This window comes from Dermochelys coriacea, chromosome 6 (genome assembly GCF_009764565.3).
Source record: "Dermochelys coriacea isolate rDerCor1 chromosome 6, rDerCor1.pri.v4, whole genome shotgun sequence".
NCBI lineage: Eukaryota > Metazoa > Chordata > Testudines > Dermochelyidae > Dermochelys > Dermochelys coriacea.
In genome coordinates, this window is record NC_050073.1 from 11,904,190 (window position 1) to 11,926,996 (window position 22,807).

The window sequence follows — 22,807 nt, forward strand, 5'->3', positions numbered from 1 at the left end:
CTGCCACCTACAGACACACCATCAGACAGGGGTTCTCAGAGTAAATCATAGATTATTAGGGCTGGAAGAGACTTCAAGAAGTCATCTAGTCCAACCCCCTGCTCAAAGCAGGACCAACACCAACTAAATGAATTGGAGTGGTCTAGAAGTGCCACACAGCAGCATGTATACACATAAGGGAGGGGGATAGAAGGAAGTAAAGTGACACTGAGGGGGCAGTGCTGTAGTTTAGTAGGGCCTTGTCTTCCCCACAGCAAAACTTGAAGTTTCAACAAAAACCCACCCCAGACAGGAAGGAAAGTGGCCCTGATTATTTTAACACAAACTTTTATTTAAGCTTTTATTCTATGCAAATATTAAAAAAAGCCAAAACAGATCTTAGAAAAGATTTTTTTTCTTTACACAAAGCCCAGGACAACGTGGAAATGGAAAGTGGACAGAAGAGGGACACTCTCCTTCCTCAGTACTTTTTCAGTTTGTAGGGCAGGCCCAGTGTAGACTTGGTACCGGGAAGGGGTGGTGAGTGCCAGACAGCAGAGCTAGTGCGTTTGAAATATCGCGGCTTGTTCTTGTAGAAAATGTCCTCCAGTTTAGGGCTTATGATCAGACCAAAGAGTGTCTCGATATTTGGAGGGTTGTAGTATTGGTATGTAACAGCTTGATTAAGCTGAGCCCCTGGGAAAATAATCACCATGTTACACTAACAGTTTAAGTAGCAACTCAGTACGCCTGTTAAACCTCACTCCCTTGGTACCATGATTACTGTGAGTCAGTGCATGAAAGCCAAGATCTAAGAGCAACCCTCCAGCTTCTATCGCCCTGCAGAAGGGCCTTACAGAGCCAGTCCTGGAAGAGATTTGGGGTGGGCATGGCAGATACTGAATTCTCAGTACTGGATCAAGGTTTTTCCTGGCTTCATATAGAAGCTTACATTCCCCCTCATGCAGAGAATATAATTGGTTTCCAAGGCATCTTTCACATTCCAGGTATCCCAAGTACTATGGAAAACCCATCACTGAAATAAAGGATTGCCTGGCACTGGTGAACTCCCTAGCCCTCCGTTTTCAGATAGGGCAAAAGCGCTTCAGCTCTAGGGATGGGCACAAGGGATTCTGAATTAACAGCTGAACAATAGCACCTGCTCAGACTACCATTCAAAGCTAGTACCACACGGCACTGCAACAAGTTGAAGTCTCATGCACTTCTGGCCAAAACTGTGGCTTCCTCTACTTCTAAGCCTCCCTGAGAAATCTGGGGTCTTCCATATTCTCATAGATGAAGTTTCAGTGGGTATAACAAGATCTGCACATACCAGTGGCCCAGACAGGGATGGGCTTGCGCGGCTGGCTTTCATCATCTGTGGAGTCATCACTGTTCAGATCCAGCCCATAGTTATTTGGATTTACCTTGGGAAATCTGGGTTCTTTTGAGCCTAAAGGGGGCCCTTGATAGGAGTCAGAGACAGGCGATTTCTGAAACCATATAGAAAAGTTAGATACATAGCCTTAAAAAACAAAAACAAAACAAAAACAAAACAAAAAAACAACAGTTACCTTATAATGATACTTCTATGTACTAGTGCTGATGAGACAGCTCGAGTTTCCAGAAAGAACCCACTGTTGATTTTGATTAGTCTATTAGTTATTTATGATAGAAATATCCCAGGTTCTAGGAGCAGGAGATTTACATTGTGTACTCCAAAAATCACTGGTGCCAACAGCAGGTGGTAGGACAGGAAATATACAGTATTGCTGCTATCCATACAACACTAGGCTTGAATCACACATTACTGTTCTGCCATGAGTCTCCATGGGCAGGAGAATTAAATAGATACTCTGCCCTGGAGGGAACAAAGGTGAAGCATGGAAGACAGGAAGTTGCAATGGTATGATTCTGGCAGTCAATGTCACGTTCATACCTGATCTTCAATCCCACTCCAAAAACACCAGCTCCAGAGATCATTCCTGTCTGTTTATGAGAAGGCAACAATAGCCACATGATAATTCAGAAGGAATACACTGCTTAAATAATTTAGGCTGGGGTTTTCAATTGATCCCAACTTCCTTAGATCCTTGTGTAGAAAAAACAGCATTCTTCCCCTGCACACCCTGTAGGGGCTGAGCAGGCTGCTTTGGCTGTGCTTCCAACCCATGCCAACGGAGAGGATTTGTGGAGGCAGGAATTAAGACTTGAACGTGGATCTCTTGTCTAGTAAGCTACCAGGCTGTGCTGAAGCTTAACATTTTAAGCTACAGGACTGCTGTATACAACACTGTTTACTCAGTTTATCTGAATCATATCAGACATTTTTTATATCAGACATTTGCTGTTCTATAATTAACCTAAACAAAAACAAACACACAAAAAAAATCAAACCAAGTGTAAAGACTCATCTAAAGCCATGTGTTGCCAACAACATTTTTTAAAAATGAACTGTATACAATCAAAAGATCAATCATCAACAATATCCTTCTTGGAACAGCAGGAAGTTGCCCTATTTTTCACCCTCTAGGTGTTCAGCAGTGGCATCTTTCGTACAACAGGAATAGTATGGCTGGAAAGTACAACTAAGAGCAGCAACAGCAATTACTCTGATTGTAAACTCACTGATGCTTGTGTCCATGCGGTACACTATACAGGACTGAGCACCATTAGCTCACAGAACCTGTTCCTTCCATCTCACTCCCTCCTCACTGCTGCAGAGGCAAGGAAGCTACTCATCACAGCCTGGTGGTGCTCCTGTTCTACAACAGCAAAATCTCCTGAAAAGCACACACACCTAAGGGGCTTCGTACAACCATAAAGTACTTCGGGAGTCGGACCTTTTTCCAAACCAAGGGAAGGAGTCGCTGACTCAGTGTTATGTATCTTCCCCACCCAAAGAGAATGTAAGCCTCTTGTATTATTTGTCAGATACTACGCATAGGGGAAAAAAGTCAACATTTGAAGAGCCACCCACTTATCCACCTTTGAATTCCTTCTTAAAGTCTCACTCTGCTGTGATGCCTCTCCCATACCAGACGGAAACGATTTGCAGGCAAGTGCCAAGAAGAAAATTGAATTTTTCTGATAGTCTCTGTTCATTGTATAACTTCATTCCCCTCACCCTCTCCATTTGTCCACTTGTCACATCCCATCTCACCCCTGGACTGTAATCTCTCTGGAGCAGGGAGTGTCACTTGTCTGTACAGTGCCTAGTACTGTGGGACTATGACAGGTATTCCTAGTGATAATAAAAGCCATAAGAAGACATGAAGTTTTAACATTCCACTCCTGACTACAGGTAAGTGCAACACCTAGTCATTTTTAGAAATAAGTGTAAGGACCCATAAGACAGTCACTTTAGGCATTGAAATTGGCTTGAGAGTTAGCTAAGATCAGGAAAAAAAATGGCTTTGTTCCAGCATGGCTGAGCAGGGACAGTGTGTCAAAATGAGACCCACCACCTGCTGAAAGGACATTTCTTATGTGAACCCAATAAAGATTCCCTCATTTTTTCAGTGAGCTATAAAATACAGTCACAGAATACAAGACAAGTCAAGTTTCAGATGGTATCAGTCATCAGACAATCAGAAGTTATGGAAGAGGTAGTAGCTGGCTGCTTGAAAAAGCAAAGCTGATCCCATTGTGCCCCAAGTCTGGTGAATCAAACTGAAAAGCTAAACACTTCTAGGCTTTAAACACAATGACGTTTTAACGCCAATGGTGGTAGTTAGAGTTCAAAGCAACTGGAGACACGTGGAAGTTTCTCAACTACCTGGTGTCACTAGTGAGAGGCTACAATACAGCATAAACTCCCAGGATTCCTCAGGATCTAGCGCCATCATGTGGCCATTTCCCATCACTTGTTTTAAATTCCAAACAAAAGAATTATCTCCATTGTTTCTGTGTTGAGCCAAGTTTCTTATGGCTGCTCAGATAAGAGACATCCTTCCTCTCTTTGAAGGAGAATGTCCTATATAAAGAGGAAGGGCCTCCATGGACCCAGGAAATTAGAGCCCAGTAGACATTGGAACCTATCTTTGCTCAGGCTCTTGGCTCACTCACCTCCACTGTTATATTCAGCCATTTACTGGGAACAATAGCAACAGATTCTGGTGGCTTGGTTTTATTTTCCTGCAGTTGCTGCTTTTCCTGCTCTTCTGGACTCTGTTCCTCCTGTTAACAAGTCCAAGTTATACACAGATCACCCTGCTTTCATTCCCATTGAATCTGACTTGTCCTATATGAGAGGCCCTAGTCTCCCATTCATCCCCTCCCTCAGCAGGATGGGACAGTACCCAATAAAGGGGATAGACACTCTCCACAGTGGAGGAACAGCAGCAATTCTTTGTTAGACTCCAACGCAGCCTTTTACTGATTTGGACATTAGGTAGGCCTCAGTGCTACCCTACACTAGGAGAATGCAGCTGGTAAAGCTAAAGTCATGCTCAAGGCCACAGACATAAATAGAATAAAGTCCACTGCATGACACAGAGTCTCAACTCCCTACCTTCTTTTGGTTTTCCTCCTCCTCTGTAACCACTGCCAGCTCCATCTGCAGGTGAAGGGCCTTCCCCTTCTCTTGCTGTTTGTGACTCCTGGCAAATCAAAACATAACCAAGTCAGTGAGAAAGGACCCAGGTCATTTCCCATTCAGGATGCTCCAATACCAGCCTTCTGCACCCAGAACCCTCTGCTACAGCCCATCGCTCACACCCTTCTCCTAGTACTGACAAGATCTGCTTTGCCATGTTTGTCGCTCCACCCCCTTCCCTCTTCTCAGGGGTGTGGAAACAGGTCAGCTCTCACCTCTCCTTTGCCTGTTCCACCTGTTGCTGCTCTGCCAGTTTCTTCAGCTCCGCAATCTTCCTCCCTTTGTCCTGCTGTTCACCTTCTCTCCTCTTCTGCAGTAGCTCCTGCTGCTTGCGTTCATCCCCCTCCTGGAAAGGCAAAGCAAGTCTACTTCTTCTATGCTAAATGGGGAGGGTGGGTGAGCTATGGGTCAAGTGCCCTTTCCTAACCTTAATGCTACCTACTCTGACCCATCTTCATCACCACCACTAGTTTCTTGGACCATAGTTGTGCAGCCCCCACTTTGCCCCCCATATTTGCTGCTATATAAAGAGGGATATCACCACCCCCAGCACCTATTGCACCTGGGTATAGGTGACAGCACAAAGTTACCCATCTCCAGAATTCATTTAGTCATGGAATTGCTAGGAAGTTAGGAAGTCTGGGATGGAATTATGCACCTGAGCTTTCCTAGTCCCTTACAGGAAATGGAGGGCCGAGTGTTTGGGAACTAATACCTACGTCTGAAAATTTCAGCCCTGTGGGAGAGGTCAGTAAAAATACCATGCACATCTATGGTGCTATGCAACTCATAATGGTGAGGTGCATTAGAACAAACTTGGTGAGTGACCTTACACTGGGAAGGAAAGTAGTGATAAGGCACCTCAGTCACAAAAGGAGTAGGAAATTGGGGGGAGGAGGAGGGGAGGAGAGGGAAAGACAGAGACACTGTGTGTGTGCGCGCCCCTCTCTCTCTCTCTCTCTCCCCCTCCCTCCGTGTGTGTGTGTGCGCGCGCGCGCGGAGGTAAATCTATTCTGACACACTCCTTGGCCTGTTCTGCCCTCTGCCCCATATGAAGCACACTGTGCAGATTTCCCATCATTCTGTTTTTCCCCCCATGAACTCTTCTCCTTACAGATGGTACCTAATCTTGCTCTTACCATTTGCAGCACTTTCTGTTTTCGGGTCTCCACATCCCCAGTTGTCTTAGCTATTTTTTTCTTCATCTTTTCTTCTACCACCTTCTCTTCTCGCACCTGTGAGAATCACACACATCAGGTCTGAACCCTGCCCAGCCTTATACAGGACAGTCTTGACATGTTTATCTACAATAGAAAGAAGAGTCAGGAGCTCTTCAGGAGTGTGAGGCCCATCACATCCGATAGGGGAAGATGCCTTTCTCTGGAACGGAGTGAAAGTCCAAAGTCCCAGTGAAGCGTGTACATATTTTAAAGGCAGATGGCACCCAGTGCAGCGAGTTCAGCCCCAGTCACAGTTCACAGGAGGAGAAGACCATCACCAGGAATACCTGGAAAGAGTACATGAAACAGCGTTACACAGAATCCAAAATACAGGATGCCATATTGCTACATGGCCTTCATCAGAACAAGGGAAAGCCAGCAGGAAGATGGGCTTCCCTTTTGCTTAAGGTACAGTTTTCTTGCAGGCAAACTGATGTGCAAAATGAACAGGGGACATGGAGGTGAGAAGACCACAAATGCAAGATTCCTTCACTTTAGCTGAGTGGCCTAGCAATAAGCAAGAACGTGTGGAAAGAAACATGTGGTTGAGAGAAGAATACTGAGGACTGTATGTGGTTCTGGTTGTTAGTAAAGGGGAAAGATGCAGTCCTTTAGTCTTTGCCAATAACCTTGAAGGATGGATCCTGAAAAGATCTGCTTTATGCCCCATCACCCAAAATGGGAACAAGCTCTGTAGCCTGTTGAGTTTTCGTCCCCATTTGGAAGAAGAAAGAAAAGGGGGAGAGGAGTTCAGTGAATGTCAATCTTCTCCCAGAATTTAAGCCAAACCAACCAAGCTGGATCCCCAGGCTCTTGGGCTGCCCCTAGAACAGTGGTTTTCAAACTTTTTTTCTGGCAACCCAGTTCAAGAAAATTGTTCATGCCTGTGACCCAATGGAGCTTGGGTCACAGCAGCACCTACTGATGAAGTGTTGGAGCAGCAGCAATACCCTGGATGCAAACAACAGTCAGCTCTGGAGCATTCTGCATATTCTCCCTGGTCTCTGTCATATGAGCAGTCTGCAACAGCGTGCCTCACAGAAGTGGTATAAATAGAGACATCTGTCACACATGCACCTTTCAGCAGAGCTGTGCGTGGTTGTCAGTAGGCTGGAACCAAAGAAAGCAGCTCTTCCACTAGGAACTATTGCATCCAGGTGCAGGGGCATTGGCCTTTGCACTGAAGGTGGATTACAGGAGTGGCCTACATGCTTTAGAGCAGTGTAAATAGAGTGACCTCCCTACTTCAAGTACAGGTCTGTTTGGACCCAATTTTAGGCTTGACCAGGACTGGAACCGAACTCACCTGATCCAAACCTAAGAGAGTTGAGTTGTTCTCTGACCTAAGCGCAACCCTTCCCATGAACCTGACTCAGCACCCACAGGGCCAGCACTGCAATGACTGAGCACACCCATGGCTGCATACTGTGGAGTGAGCGTGCCAAGGAGCTGCAGTGCCCGTCACTCCGCCGTGCACACACAGCGCAGTGAAGTGGTGGCAGCTGGCAGGAGTGGGGCACACAGCTGGCACCAGACTGACCCTACAGGCAGGTGGATGAGAGCTGAGCCAACCCAAATCTGAGCACCCCACTCAACCTGGGCTCAACACTTGTATTCTGGTTGCAGGGCACTGGGCCTGCTGATAAGACCTTGATCAGCAGAACAAAAAAGACACCACTACTAGTCCTCAAAGAGCTTAGAGTACCATAGACACTGAAATCCATGATAGGCATAATTAACACTGTTGCATAGACTTGACAGAGCAGAGCTTTTCCCTGTTGAACAGAGAACTACAGATAGAGCAAAAAATCACTTAGGACCTAATACCGAGTGGCCTCATTACCCACTCATGGCCTCTGGGGTCAGTGTCACTAGCATCAAGGATTTTAGTAACTGCCGATATGGTTATCACACAGTGAGGCAATCCATCGCTATGCCCTACTGGGTTCACTGCCCATTGCCATGAGAAAATCCAACTGTCCCCAGGGGCTCTATTTCCAGGTTGGGTTTCTTACCTTCTCGCTCTTCTCCTCAGTTTGAGAGAATTTCTGTTCCATTCGTTTTTTCTTCTCCTCTTCCATCTGCTCCACCCGTTCCCGAGCCTGCAGTGCCTTCCTCAGACGCTCTTCACGCTTCCTGGGGGATGAGTGGGGACAGTTAGCTTTGGCTGCACTGCGGATTTGCCCTGGTTACAGCTATCAATGCCCCAGCACTGGAACAGCTCATGCACTGGTGCAAACCCCCAATGCAGAGTGTAAGAGCCTTTCATTGGCTCAGCCTACCCTTGCTTCAAACTGGGTAAGTGCCACTGGCCCCAACAGCAACTGTACACCATTTACACTAGATGTTTGCACTAACGTAGCTGTAGCTAGATACCACTGGCAGTAATCAGGGCAAGTAATCAGTGTAGACAAGACCTTGAAGTGATTCAGAGCTAAGCCAGAAGAGGAGCAGGTGGAGGGGCAGCCACTCACAATTTCATCTCCTCGAGGCGCCGTCTTTTTTCCTCCTCCACTTTCTGTCTTCTTTGTTGCTCTGCCTCCTGCTTCTTCCTCAGGCTTTCCAGCCGCTGCCGCTCCTTCTCCTGGGGTGGGTGGGAAGCTCAGATTACACCCAACTGCTAGGGCTTTTTTCTGCCCCAGGCTACTTGGGCACAGGAAGCCAGAGACAACACACTGGGGAACTGCAGCTTCAGTCAGAGATACATTCACACTCTCTCTGGAATAGGCACATGTGTTAGGAAAGAGACAGTGCTGTTTTGGCAGCAGTGCTAGTTCAACCACTCCATTTCCTGAAGAAAAGGCACTCGGAGGGTGAGTGGGGCAGTTCCTGTGAGTAAGACACCTCAGGCCCAATATCCAAACAGAAACAGTTACTGCAGAGGACGCAGTCAGGCAAAGACAACATCAGTGACTGTACTGCTGTATTCACTACAAACCATCTAATGCTACTAGCCAGCGTCAGTGCTACAAACATGAAGATTCCTCCATTTTTCTGAGAGCCCTGAAGAGGACCCCTTTATATCCTTTTTAGACACATGGGTTTTAGTCTAGAAGATAGAACGTGAGACCCTTTAAGTCATCTAGTTCATTCCTAGTGGCCATACCATGATTGTTCCCTACAGTATATTCTCCAGGGCTTTGACCAGACTAGTTTGAGTGACATTAGTATCACTTTCATCATTTCCCTTGGAGATCATTTTACACACCATGAGATGTCCAATAGCAATCCCCTTCATCAGAGATTCTCAGTTTGTATTTGCTATGGCTGAGCTTTATCCAGGTACTCTTAGATCCCCTCTGGGCCATTCTGAACAATTATACTCACTTCCTGGTGAACACACCATCCACATGCTGCCCAGTACATCATTTCGCTCTCAGGTGAGACTCGGAAGAAATATTAGTTCTGTGTGCAGATTAGCGACGAGATTAAAGAGCTGACAGTGCCCATTACAGAGGTAATAAATGTGCCCACTATGAACCCACAGACCCTGTGATTAAAGAGTCATTACTTACAACAAAATCCCCCTGTTTAGATATAAAAGGAGAAACAAGGATTACTGCTTCTGGAACTAGCCAAGTAAACCTAGAACCACAACGATTGGACTCTAGTCTCATCTTGCCCAGTGGTTAGTTATGATGATCCAACAGCTTTGGTTCTCAATGTGCTGCTTGTCTTACAACTGTCCAGCAGCCTGCTGGGCAGCAGAGACCCAATTTCAAATTCAAAGAAGTGTCCACTGACCCTCCTAGAGTTTGGCAGTCCCAGTATATGAGGAGTTTGGGCTGAACGTGACAGGGTAGTCAAGATTTCTCTACATGCATAGGAAAACTTTAAGGAGTTGATGTTCAAGGTCACAATATGTGTTGAGACTTTGATATCAGCTAACTGATAAGGGTAATGGAAGACCAGATTCATTATGATTCTAAGGTACTCCTATTCCATGAAGGGATTATAAAAATACACATTTTCAAACATGCAAAAATACATCCAAACCTTTGTTTCCCTGCATGATCTTCCCCTCACCCCAATGCAACTGCTGATGCCACCACCACTACCCCAGGACCAACCTATACTCCTGTGGGAATTCTGTGCCATGCAGAATTTTGCAGAAATTTTATGCAGAATTTCCTTCCCCTCCACACAGAAATCAGCTACAGAGATGTTGGCCACCACTAGGGGCCGCTGGACCAGCTTGCAAAAAGAAAACAAGGCCAGGGACTGAAGGGAGTGATCTGGAAGGTTCCCAGCAGCTGCAGTTCCTAGCACACCCTGTAGGAAGGAGGTGGCGGCATGCAGGAAACTCTGTGCAAGCCCAGGACCCAGCATCAGGCTGTTTCTCCCTCTGGATCCCTGTGCCTGTGTGGTTTTTTGGTGCAGAATTCCCCCAGGAGTACTAGGCAGCCATAAAGACAACTGCTACAGGGGAAACTATCCAAACCCAGTACTTAGCATGGAAGAGATTGTCAAAAGGATTTTCAATGGGTTAAGCTAAAAACTACAGGCAGTCAGTTTCATGCTGATGAAAGATACCAGCATAGCAGTGCGCTCCTATACATCCCTTACCCTGACACGGCCTATGCTGTACTCTTCCTGGGGACAGAGGACTTTGCTCTCCCATAACACCAGTGCATCTCAATCTGGAGGGAGCATCTCCAGACATCAAAGGGGAAAATAATCTTCATGGCCCATTCAGTTTTTAGCCTCTCTGCCAAGACCACAGAGAGGAGAGTTTGGGTGCTGGATTTGACATTCAGGTCAGCATATTAGAATGGGAAGAGTTGTGATTTAAGTTTGTTCCTTGGTACCGTTCCTCATTTGGAATCTTGAATCGCTTGTGATGCAGATTTGCAGTGCACATTTCAAAGCGGACAACCCTGCCCCACACATTTGCTCTTCCCTTCTCACCCTCAGGGAAAAGGGATCGTCTCTACCTTGGAATCAGGTCGGGTCGGAGTGTTGCGTTTGATAAGGTTTTTCATGACACTACTGTGCCCTGCAGACCCTGGGGTCACGAGCAGCTGGTTCTTCTGCACCGTCTGCAAAAAGTGTTTGAATGGACGCATGACCTACGAGGAGAGCAGAGGGCATCAGAAGGGGATCCAGAACAGGGAGAGTGATGTGGGGCCATGGAATCTACTTACCTTGCTGGCTGGGCTGGGCGAGGCTAGAGTCTTGCTGGCAGGAGAAGAAGTGGTCTTATCATATGAAGGAGAGAGGTCACAGTCTTCTAGCTGCTGCCCAATACACAGCTCATCCACTGCTTGCTTATAACTCTGTCTCCTGAAAGAATAAAGGGTGGGTTATATTGATGCAGCATAGGAAACATCATTCCTGGCCTCCACTTCAGCCTTTAATTCATTTTATACATCCCCTCCTGCCTACTCAGCACCATCAAGTGATTCATAGATATTAAGGTCAGAAGGGACCATTATGATCATCTAGTCCGACCTCCTGCACAATGCAGACCACTGAATCTCACCCACCGACTCCTGCGAAAAATCTCTCACCTATGTCTGAGCTATTGAAGTCCTCAAATCGTGGTTTAAAGACTTCAAGGAGCAGAGAATCCTCCATCAAGTATTAATACAGTTATTCTTGTACAGGTGCCAGAACCATTCATGTTGTCAGCACAATGCTGGTTAACTGTTGCTACAAAGCCAGCAAGGGGAACACACCACACTGCTTTTTTTGGTAGGGCCTATTTTTAATTTAAAAAAAAAAAAAAAAAAAAGAACTTTGTTGCTCAGCAACTAATAGATTAAAAAAAATATTTAGAATCTGAAGGACCTTGTTCCCTCTGATTGCCGGAGTTTTAAGAAGGGTCACATTTGGAATCTAAACTACTGGGACAGTTAAAAGATTTTGTTTTAGTATTTATAAATGGAAACATCTGCACTCCCAATGACTAAGCATTTATCTGCGACACCTATGTGAACATACCACATATTCAGAACACACAGCCATGAAGATGCTAGAAAAAGGGGATGGGAATAGGTGCAAAGGATGGAGGGTTACTAGACTTACAAAACAATAGTTGAGATAGCCTATTCTCCAGCCCCAGCTTCAGGAAGTGATAGATGTGAGTTTCTGATAGATGCGAGTTTGTCACAGCCAGCATCAGTAACGCAAGGTGGGCCAGGGCATGCGGCATAGTTGAAAATGTGTTGTGTACGGTCCATACCCAGCACCATGCGAAAGGTGTTAGTTTGCTTTGAAGAGTTTTTGTACATTAGCTTATTTGTAGTGCCAGAATTTGCTGCCACTTTTCCGAGGTACCCCAACTACAGGAGATGCTGTAGATTTCACAAGATCAAACAGAGCCTGAATAGGGGGATAAGGTTGAAAAAGGACAGAATTGAGAGCAGTAACTGCATTTAAATTGGCTTTAGTGGATCTTTTCTATCATTCTCTTGTGTATGTATGAGAATCAGCAGCTGGGGAAGCGAAGGAAAGAGCCAAGCCATTAGATATTTTAGGCACTTGAGAAAAGTCTGTTCAAACTATTCTATGACGTTGCAGCACAGCCATCCTTAGCCACGCCACTCCTCCCCTCCAAGCAGCACTTAGAGACTTACACAGTTCCTTACTATGTCCCTGGGGGGGGGGGGGGGGAAAGAGGGTACTATTCCCATCCCCAAAATGGAAAGCAGATATAAGTGACTTGCACAGAGTCGTACCTAAGTTCCAGTCCCATCTGGGCCTAATTCACTAGGCCAGGCCACCTTTCAAGAGACCCTATTTTGTATTAAACCGATGAAAATCTATTACCCAAAAATGTTGGCACATTCTGTGGATTTGAAACCCTCTTTGGCCAATCATACCAAAGCTTTCAACCAAGGTACTTGACAGATTACCACTTAGTCATTCCAGATCACTAGTCTATTCCTTTTCTCTCCCCCAGCCTGAGGCCAAGGAGGAACATACCGGATACTCGAGGGCTGTTCTAGTGGCTTGGCATTCTGGGGCTGCTCCTTTCTCCCTCTGCTCTGAGAAGTGCCACTCTTTTTCAAATGGCTCTCTGTGAAGAATACTATAGTTAGTTCCACATGAAAGGTTTCCTACAGCAGAGGTCCGATGCCAGAGGTTCTTGTCTTCATGGCTCCCAAGACAAGCCTGATAAGCATAGTGCAGAACACAATTGCTAAGAGCTGTGCCAATCAGAAACCTTATACTGAGATAAAACAGGAGCACACTAGCTATTTTAAACACAGGTTTTGTATCTGTGCATTAACCAACATCAAAGAACAGTATTAGAGTATGCACTTGTATGATCACACGCCCCTCTGTGTGGAGACCCTTGATGAGACAGATAGCATGCTAATCCATTAAAGGATTTTGGACACTCCACCCCCACCCCAATAAAATGCTCTAACAGGATCCTCCAACCAATGCCTCTTATGGGATTACACATTTCCTACAGTAAAAGCTGATCTCACCTCATAACTCCTCATTTTGCAGCCCCTCCCATCTCACTCTGCCTCAATCTCATCTTGTTCTGCCTCAGTTTGTTTCATGTATCTCAAGATAGTGTTACTAGTCCAAACACTAATTACTTTTGCTCTTTAACACTAGATACTGAACTAAACTGAAGCTTCAAGGTATTTTCTTCTACAGTTCCCCACCCATTAGTTGCTCAGACTGAAGTTGTTTGTACAGACTCTGTCCAATTGCTTATTTATATTTTGCACATTTATGAAAACCCCCGCTGAATGATCTAGCACAGGACAAATCTTACTCCCCTCTGGAGACAGCAAAGAGCCCTTGCAGGATAAGTTTGGTCAGTAGGTGGCAAAGATGCAGGACAGACTATCAGATCTTTCATAAACCCCCAAGGGACCTCCACAGTCCCATGCTTCCTTGCTGCTCCACCAACACAGTTTCAGCAATATTTACCTTTACAGTTTCCTGCCTGCTGCTCTGCCCCATTTGGTGGTTCAGCCTGAGCTGACAGTTCTGCAACAGGGCTACCTTCACTTGGAATAATGAAGGTTTTCTGCAGGTGTTTTGGAGCCTGTGGGAGAAGGAAGCAGACTTTAGCAAGACTCGCCCTGACAGAAACAGGGCTTCAACAAGCATTGTGTGTCCTGGGAAGGGGGAAAAGAAGGATTGCAAAGCCAGTGACTCTGGATGCACTCTGCACTGGTTGCAGCCCTGCTGCTAACAAGCCAGGAACTGCTCTTTTCCTCTTTGTAATGGCAGGAGGGCAGACCCACAGAGTGCTGTTCTGGCTACTACGGACACAGGATGCCTGCTCATGGAGCAAAGGCACAGCAAGGTGGGAGTGTTACAGATATCACCCCCAAAAAGCAGAAGAGTCAGATTTGTCCTTCTTCCACTGGGACTTTAAGGTCAAGATTTTTATAGACTGACTAGCAAGTCTGGGTGAAACAGCTTAGAGAGGTCTGATTTTCAGAGTCGGTGCTCAGCAATTTTGGGGGGGGGAGGAAGAGAATCCCTTCAAGAGTTTCTAGATGGACACCCACAAACTGAGGCATCCAAGATCACTAGTCACTTTTGAAAATCTTGTCCAAGCACCTTTAAAAGTCAGTTTTAAACAGCCCTAGATTGAGGCTGCCAGCCAGCTAGTGAGGGGGGCAACAGCCTCCCTGCACCAGAAGGATTAGAAAAGGCACAATCTCCATAGGCATTAGCACCTCTCCTCTCCTTATAAAGAAGGCCCTACACTGTAACACTCACGCCACACAGCTCCCCTGCATAGACACATGTGAGAAGTCAGGAAAGCAAATGATTCAATCAGAAGCCTACACAATCTGGGTGCATAGGTCTTCAGAAGGGTCTTTCAAAGCTCAATGGAAGCAAGTTGTAAAACGATGCTGACTTGTGAAATGAAATTATAAAATGTTCTGATACAAATCCCTAATTTTACTCATTTGTATTATTATAGCGCATAGAGATTCCAACGGAGACTAGGGCCCAGTTATGTTAGGTGCTGTACAAAACAGTAGGGCCCTAAGGAGCTGACATTATAAACAGACACAGAAGGGTGAGTAAAAGCGATACAAAATAAAAGCAGAAGATTAGAAACCAAGACATGGAGGATAAGGGACAGATTTTTTAAATACAAATATCGATAAAGATCTGTCCCTAAATGACTCATCCAAGGTAATACAGGAAGTCTTGTATTTGAAGCCAGGTCTCTGACATCATAGTCTAGTGCCATAATATACTAAAACCCAAGTTGAGGTGCCTTTACTTCCTCAGAAATTTTGACTCAGACAGTTGAGAAAGAAAAATCCCAGACACATTCTCCAGTTTCAGTGACAGTGATTCTATCAGCTCAGCAGAGAGATCTAGACTCAGGAGCTGGCAGCTAAGAAGCAGTACAGTTAACTTACTGCATTTGTCCTAGGAAAGCCCGACCTGGGCCTTACCTTGTCACATTCAGCATTTGGTTCCAGTTCAGGCCTGAAGAGAGAGAGGTGTTTTGACAAGTTATCTGCTCTTACAAAGGAAGTAAGGAAATTATGGGTTTTATTCTTTTGGTGCCTCTGTCAGAGGCTTCTGGGCACCTTGGAAGAGCACATTATAGGTGACCAAGACCACAATCTGACTGTCTGCTTCAGTATATTAATTTTATCTAAGTGTAGTGGGGACAAGATATTCATTCTGATCAATGGAGGAACTGTTCGCACATCCTGGAGTCAAGACTCATGCACTGAAGTCTAACTCCACAATCTTCAGGCAGAGAGTGAATTTACTTTAGCATGAGACCCACAAACATAACCCTGTTTGAACGGGCCAGATGGGGATGGCATAGTAAGTTGCTGAGCTATATGCTAGTGAGTTTATGCCCCTTGTAAAAGGTCTTAGCATTGCTCAGGTCAATCGGTAGGATATGACAGAGCCCTGAGGCACAGACAGATGAGCCTGCCCTACCCTGCAAGTCTTGGAGACTACAAACTGCACCCCTCTCCAATTTGGTGATGGGGGTGGAAAGGGAAATTAGTTCACACGGGTCAGGAAGTTATTAAGATACATGGGACACAGCAAACCGGAACTATTCACAGACAGAGCCTAAGGGAACAGTTTCTCAGTTAAGCTGGCCAATGTCTTGCAGCGCACTGTCATTCTGCACAAGCTGAAAACAACGGTTCAGCCTTTTTAGGTAGCTCAGTGTAGATATCGGAGAGGAAGAACAGATCATACCAGTCTTGCTGTTAGAGGCTTGCAAAATGGTCAGAGAGTCTGACGAAGGACCACAAATACACAGCATAAAGAGTTTAACTACCAACCCCAAGCACAGGTGAAGGTTACAGAACAAAGTATTCATTTAGTGCCTCGGCACTGGAACGACCTGTACAGTTTCCTGCAAGATTTTCCATAGCTTCTACCTATTTGACAGAGCAGCCTCACCTGACATTGCTGGTTGCATCTTCATCCACAAATACCTCCAGGGAGCTGTGGCCTGTAAGAAAAAGGATAAAGCAAGACACTAGCTAGCTTGGTGGTCTTAATCGGATGCATCCTATAAGCAGTTATTCCTGTCCAATACAGCCCCTCTCTCCAAGGGACATATTGCATTCCCACCCATAGATTTCCATACGAGCTCAAAGCACCCTTGCTTGACTTTCTACAGCTAGAAGTTGCTACATAGTGCGATGAACTTGAGAAGCACCATAATGGCCCAAAAACCATTTCAGTACCTCCCAAGCTTCCTTCCATATCTGCTGGAGTAACTCTGGAAATACAGAAAGATGTACTCAAGTCTATTATGGAGAGGTCACTAGTAATTCCATAGTTGAAGCTGTGGAGAATTTCAGTTAGAAAAGGGTTTAACTCCTCATTGGGGAAGAAAGCAAGTGTGTTTTGTATTTTTGGTAACTGCCCCCAAAGAATAAAGTGTGCAAATTCAATATTCTGCGGCATTAACAAGGAACTTCAGTAGGTTAGGACTCGGCAACTACTATCTGAAGTTTCAGGACTGATGTTTCTCTTGCCCATCAATTTACACATGGCTTTAACTTTAATTGGCTCTCCTCAGTGTCTCACATATAGGTTAGGTTTCAGAGTAGCAGCCGTGTTAGTCTGTATTTGCAAAAGAAAAGGAGTACTTGTGGCACCTTAGAGACTAAAATTTATTTGAGCATAAGCTTTCGTGAGCTACAGCTCACTTTATGAAGTGAGCTGTAGCTCAGGAAAGCTTATGCTCAAATAAATTTGTTAGTCTCCAAGGTGCCACAAGTACTCCTTTTATTTATTCATAGGTTAGGTTTCTTTTTTTTTAGTTACAGTTTTTACTATTACTGTATGATGACAGCGTGCCATAGCAATTAGTTTTCTTTGCCTAAAATCCATGCGTTTCAGCACTTAACTGACGCAGCTGGAAGCCACTTTGCTTCTACAAGCAAGAGAGTTTAAGGAACTGAATATCAGCAGACACTTTCAAAGCCCAGAGACTGTGCAGGAGAGGGGTGGCCTGGAATTTGAGCTAGAGAGACAAGAGGACTGTTAGGCCTTGAAGCTTTAAGACACTGTAAGGTGAGCTTTAAAAATTTCAGTTGTACTGCCCCTGCACAAGCAGCATTGCAGGTGGCTCCAAGTCCCTCTGAGTCAAACAACACACTGATGGACAGACAGAGCAGAGAGGTTCTGAATAAAAGGACACAGCGAATTGCTTTTCAGAATTCACAAACTTACAGCTCATATGGCTGGAGGCTGAAGAGGACTCCTGAGCTGCTTTCTTCTTAGAGATAGCCCTGCTGATAGATTTCCGGATCATGCTCTCTCTTTTGCTGGCCAGAGAGTACTTCTCTGCTAGCGAGGTCCTGCGGTGCTTATGGGACTTACCCCTCTGACTTCTGCGTGCAGAGGGACGGCTCGATTTGGAGCCTGTTGAGGTCCCTGTGCTGTCCTTTAAGTCCTGGAAAAGCTCCTTTTCTGGCTCCTGAGCAGAAACAACATTCTCAGCTCCAGGCTCCTCATTTACAGCAGCTTTTGGCGTGGATGTCTTTGCTATTCTAAAGTTGGGGTCACCCCGGTCTCCTCCTGTCCCCTTTGCCTCAGGAGTGTCAGGGATCACCAGTGCTGAGGCTGTAGACATAGGCTGAAGTTCAGTAACCTTAGGCTTCTTGGGAGCTTGGTCATCTATACTCAGGGAGATGATCTCCAAGGCCTGGTCTATTATTTCAGGCCTACTCCCCTTCAAATACAAGTCAGCACCACTGTGGTTGTCGACATGGATTTCTGTCAAGGGAACCCGCCCTTCTACTAACAAGATAGTTGGTTTCTCAGCCACTGCCTCCAATGAAGCAGGAAACTCTGTTTCAACCTTGGAGTGGAATCTTCTTGTTGAAAATGAAGCATTGACTCCCTGTTGAACATCACTGGGTTTTTCCAGTCCCTCTTTGCTTCGGAGCCTTTGGGAAACTTGCTTAGAGGATGCTGGCTTGAGGCTGCTTCTCCTTCTCGATAACCTTAAAACAAAGACATATTTTTAAGTCAAATGAGGCAGGATTTTTCTCTCCAGCCATTTCAGAACCTAAAACTGACATCACTGATTGTAGACATGACTCAGTATTTTTTACATGCAACTATGCTTATTTTCCAGGTACAACTATTTATAATGAGATTAAGTTAATAAAACACTGCACCAGAACTCGGGAGACCTGGATTCTATTCCCTGTTCTTCCTGCTGGGCAACACTGGCTAGGCCTTCCTTTGGCTCAGTTCCCACCCCACATCTATAAAATTGGTATAATGATACTTATCACTTTTGTAAAGCACTTTAAGATCTACTTATCATAAGAGCTAAATAGTATCACTATCAAAGTGTTTAGAAAGATATTATAGGCTGAAGACCCCCAGTTATAAAAACAACCATTCCATTTAAAACCTCATTGTCTTTTCCTGGATCATCTCTCACTCTTTACTAGGGATACTAACATGCAGATAGGATCTCGATCCTCAGGAGTCCCAGTTGGGGATACCATGAAACATGGGGCAGCTTGCTAGAAAGAAGCAAAGCGGATAGGCTCCAAAGAATTAAATGTATAGCACTTGGACAGGAAAGGGGAACATAAAATCATGCAGCAGTATCTGAAGGGGCAATGCTGGGTATGTGGGAGGAATAAGTACAAATAGGATGAAGTTGCCTAAAGAATTTTTACCCGCATTATCAAAAAGCTTTTCCTGCAGAATGAGGTCTGTCTCCAGCATCACAGCTTAAATTAATCACAACTGACTCAATGTACAGAGCAAGCAGTGAGAGCAAGTGAACTTCTGAAATGAGATCTTGATTGCACACAGAAGTGTCCTTGTGTTACTTGAGAGAAACAAAAAACCCCAGCATCATGTGATCAGATCTTTTTCTAAATGGAAAAACGCAGAGTTCAGGGATAATTTCCTCATATACCTTGAGATTTCCTTAAGCGGGAGGGAATGTTTCTGGAATGTCAATTTGTCACTCTTTAGAGAGAGGCCTAATTTTGAGAAGGTGGGTTTACAGCCTTTAAGGGGTCTCAAGATGGGCATCAAAAAAAAAAAAATCAAGTCAGTTTTGAAAATCTTGGCCTAAGTGACTAAGCACAGGGAAGTGTGAATTTCTTTAAGACAGCACTCTTTTTTGAGGGGCAGGAGGGTACTAACAATGTAATTAAGCAGCTAGCTTCTATCTGGACATTTATGATTCCTCCCTGCTCTAGGCTCTGGGCATGTTCTCCTCCCCTCCCATTCTTTACCATCCAGTTTCAGCCTCATATTTAGTTCAAATCTCTCCTCCCTTCCTTCCCCCCACAGGTTTAACTGTGGTTACTGAAACAATACTGAGCACAAGGTATCCTATGCTTGCAGCAGTTCAGCTGCATACAATGCAGACAGCTCGTCAGGTGTAGGCAGTTTTTCCTATTGTACACAGATCATCAAAAACACGTACCCCTCAAATGTCAGGTATCAGACAGCACACCTATCCTAGATGGATTAAACCAGGGGTGGCCAACCTGTGGCTCCGGAGCCACATGCAGCTCTTCAGAAGTTAGTATGCGGCTCCTTGTATAGGCACCGACTCTGGGGCTGGAGCTACAGGCGCCAACTTTCCAATGTGCCAGGGGTGCTCACTGCTCAAGCCCTGGCTTTGCCACAGGCCCTGCCCCCACTCCACCCCCTCCCCTGAGCCTGCAGTGCCCTCGCTCCTTCCCCTCCCGCCCAGAGCCTCCTGCACACCATGAAACAGCTGATCAGGAGGTGGGGGGAGGGAGGGGGAGGTGCTGATCAGCAGGGCTGCCAGTTGTGGGGAGAGCTCACTGAGGGCTGCTTACGTATTACTGTGGCTCTTTGGCAATGGAAATTGATAAATTCTGGCTCCTTCTCAGGCTCAGGTTGCCCACCCCTGGATTAAACTTTGTGAACTTTATAGAAGTGGATTGGAAGGATAGATCTGAATGGAAATGACTGGTACTTTGCAAATGAGATACAAGATATAAGGTTACAGGCCTACGGAGTGATAGAGAAAAGAGTCAATAGAGAATTTAGAGGGCACAGCAAGGCTGGAGCAGGCAGCCAGCAAACATCCTACTTACAACCCATAAATTTAGTTTTTGCATCAGAAAGTAAGATGAAAATGGTTGCTGGGCCATAAAGAGAGAAGGAGGGTTTGACAAATATTTGAGGTATTAAGATTTCCTGACTCTGTGGTTTTGTTTTCCTATTTTCAAGCGTTTCTTCCCTCTGTAGTGCATGTGTGTTTTTCCCCCCACAGAGCAATCAATAGCAGAAACTGACAAGTGATACAAGGATAACAGTGAAACTGACTATACACAAATGCTGTCAAATACACAAAGTAAACAAACTGAGAAAGCCTTAGGGTAAAGAAGACTAATAGAAATTGACACATTAAGTTGATAGTGTACCCTTAGTTTAACAATATTTGAGAGAGAAGAGATGTTGGCTTTTTCCACAGTTTTCTTCTTAGGAACTATTGTTCATCTTGAAGGACAGGCGTATAAAACCCCTCTTCCTATATTTTTTTGGAATCACACCCTAATTAAAAATGACATTTAAAAAGCCAAACATAATCAGCTATGTTAGACACTTAGCTTATAAAAGTGGATCCTAGAAATCCACTTTAAATTTAAATCCATGCCCTTTGAATACTTCCTGATTTCTCTCACGTTGGGCAATTAAAATAGAAAAGTCAGTTTCATTTTTAATTTATAGCTTCTAAAAATTTCACTTTCAAGTTATCATGCATTAACACAAAGGATTAGATTGCAAGCAGTTGAAATAATGTATTTTTTAAAAGCATTCATTGAGATAAAAAGACCTAGGAATATTTCTATTTGTCTTACGTTACTGTAAACCACAAGCTTATACAAAACCGAGATTTTGAACTAACTTTGACCTGGTAGAGTCACATTAAGTATATTAATAATGTTTAAGTTAGCACATGTATTTAGTTATCGATACAGGTGTGTATATATATTTTTTTAATGGATAGTTTACTTTTGCCTCTGGCTTGTTTGGTTCTGTAGTCTGTTGGCACGGGAGCTCCAAGATAACCACCTACCTTTTTCTGGTCGGTTCATTGTTCTCGTCCTTAAGAGATAAGGAGCGCTTCTTCCTACGATATTTCTTCTGTGATGGTGTTTTGGGCATCAGCTCAGGTTCAGTGCTTAAGTTGCTGTTAAAAAAACAGAACACAAGAGAAGGAATTTATTTCCTTGCCTGAACACCATGCTGTTCAACCCTTAGCAGCAGCATGTTGTTCATTACAGTGGGAACAAGGCCAAGAGATGCCAAAAGTCCAAGATATCTAGGGAGGTGATGCAATCTCCATCCTTAGAGGTTTTTAAGGCCCGGCTTGACAAAGCCCTGGCTGGGATTATTCAGTTGGTGATGGTCCTGCTTTGAGCAGGGGGTTGGACTAGATGACCTCCAGAGATCTCTTCCAACCCTAATCTTCTATGAAGTCTTTCTGATCAGCAGGTTAGGGACAGTCTAGCAAGACCACAGACACTGAACACTACAGGCTAAAACAAACTGCCCAGCATACAGATAAAGTAAATCACTAGTAAGCGGAGGCAAAAAAAAAAAAAAAAAAAAGTTATAGTAGCAACTGGAAAAGCCAGGCTCCCCAGTGGCCTTTAGTTTGAAATCTCACTGAGACTGGCATTAAAACCAGTCCCTGAGAACTCTCAGTTGCAATGGTTAGAAGTTCCCACTGGCTAATCCTATAAAACAGTAGGAGAAAAAATGTCAAGCAAAGGCTGCTTTCCACAGGGGAACATTTGCACAAAGGGGCTCAAGACTCATGGGACGCACTGTCGCACACATCAGAAGGATCCAGAGTACTGACAGCTGAGAGAGAAGGAACAGCCTGTGGATGAGCCCATCAGAGACAGCTCCACCCTTCTGCCACCCTGATGGTCCTACCTATCGAACATCTTCATGGCCTCCTCCTCAATTTCCCGCAGCCATACCAAGTGCTTGTGCTCAACATTGCACAAGAACTCGGACAGTTTCTGACAGCAAACCTCCAGCAGGTGAGTGGGACCCTCGGCCATGGCTCTGCCTGAAACACAAGGGAGCGTGGGGGGGGGGGGAGAAGCGGGTGTTCATTAGCACCTGCCTGCAGCACCGTTCACCTGGGACGTCAAAGCCACCCGCACTTTCCCCCCAGCTACTCCCCACAGGGCGGGCAAGGATACATTGCCTCAGTCCACACTGGAGGCAGAGGGCGCCCACCTCCCTGCCCGGCCCTAGGGCACAGGGCTTGGCCCCGGCTGCCAGGGATCCCCAGCCCTCACGCGGGGGGTGGGGGGAGAGGGAAACAGGACCCAGCAGCTCCATCTCCCTGCTCAAAAGAGAAGAAAAAGGACCCAGGCATCCTGCCCTAGCCCCGCCTCCCTCAGTCACGGGGATGCAGAGCCCCACCAGCACAGCGCGCGCACAGGCAGGGGAAAGGGCGCCCCGTGCAGGTAGCTCCCCTCCCCCCCGCAGGTACCAACCGTCCCCCAGCCCGGGCTCTTCTCTGCAGCAGCTAGTGCATTCCCCG

At 45.5% G+C, this 22,807-nt stretch overlaps 1 protein-coding gene across 6 annotated transcripts; it reads right to left on the bottom strand.

Annotated features, from left to right (window-relative positions):
• Window positions 1–310: 310 nt before the first annotated feature.
• Window positions 311–22,318, bottom strand: LOC119857073 (inner centromere protein-like). 6 transcript variants are annotated; one of them, XM_038405432.2, is made up of 18 exons: window positions 22,186–22,318; window positions 21,320–21,433; window positions 17,458–18,233; window positions 16,174–16,225; window positions 15,192–15,225; window positions 13,693–13,810; window positions 12,724–12,817; window positions 10,941–11,079; window positions 10,731–10,865; window positions 9,312–9,323; window positions 8,271–8,380; window positions 7,812–7,932; window positions 5,716–5,811; window positions 4,792–4,922; window positions 4,493–4,580; window positions 4,048–4,158; window positions 1,313–1,472; window positions 311–675 (listed from the first exon to the last, which is right to left on the bottom strand). In XM_038405432.2, the coding sequence occupies exons 1-18, from the start codon at window positions 22,314–22,316 to the stop codon at window positions 461–463; spliced, it is 2,637 nt and encodes an 878-aa protein (XP_038261360.1). In that variant the 5' UTR covers window positions 22,317–22,318; the 3' UTR covers window positions 311–460. The 6 variants fall into 6 exon arrangements, with proteins under 6 accessions (XP_038261360.1, XP_043371932.1, XP_043371934.1 ...); XM_043515997.1 differs by having other exon boundaries at window positions 4,792–4,955; XM_043515999.1 differs by having other exon boundaries at window positions 4,792–4,955; window positions 22,066–22,198.
• Window positions 22,319–22,807: the final 489 nt, after the last annotated feature.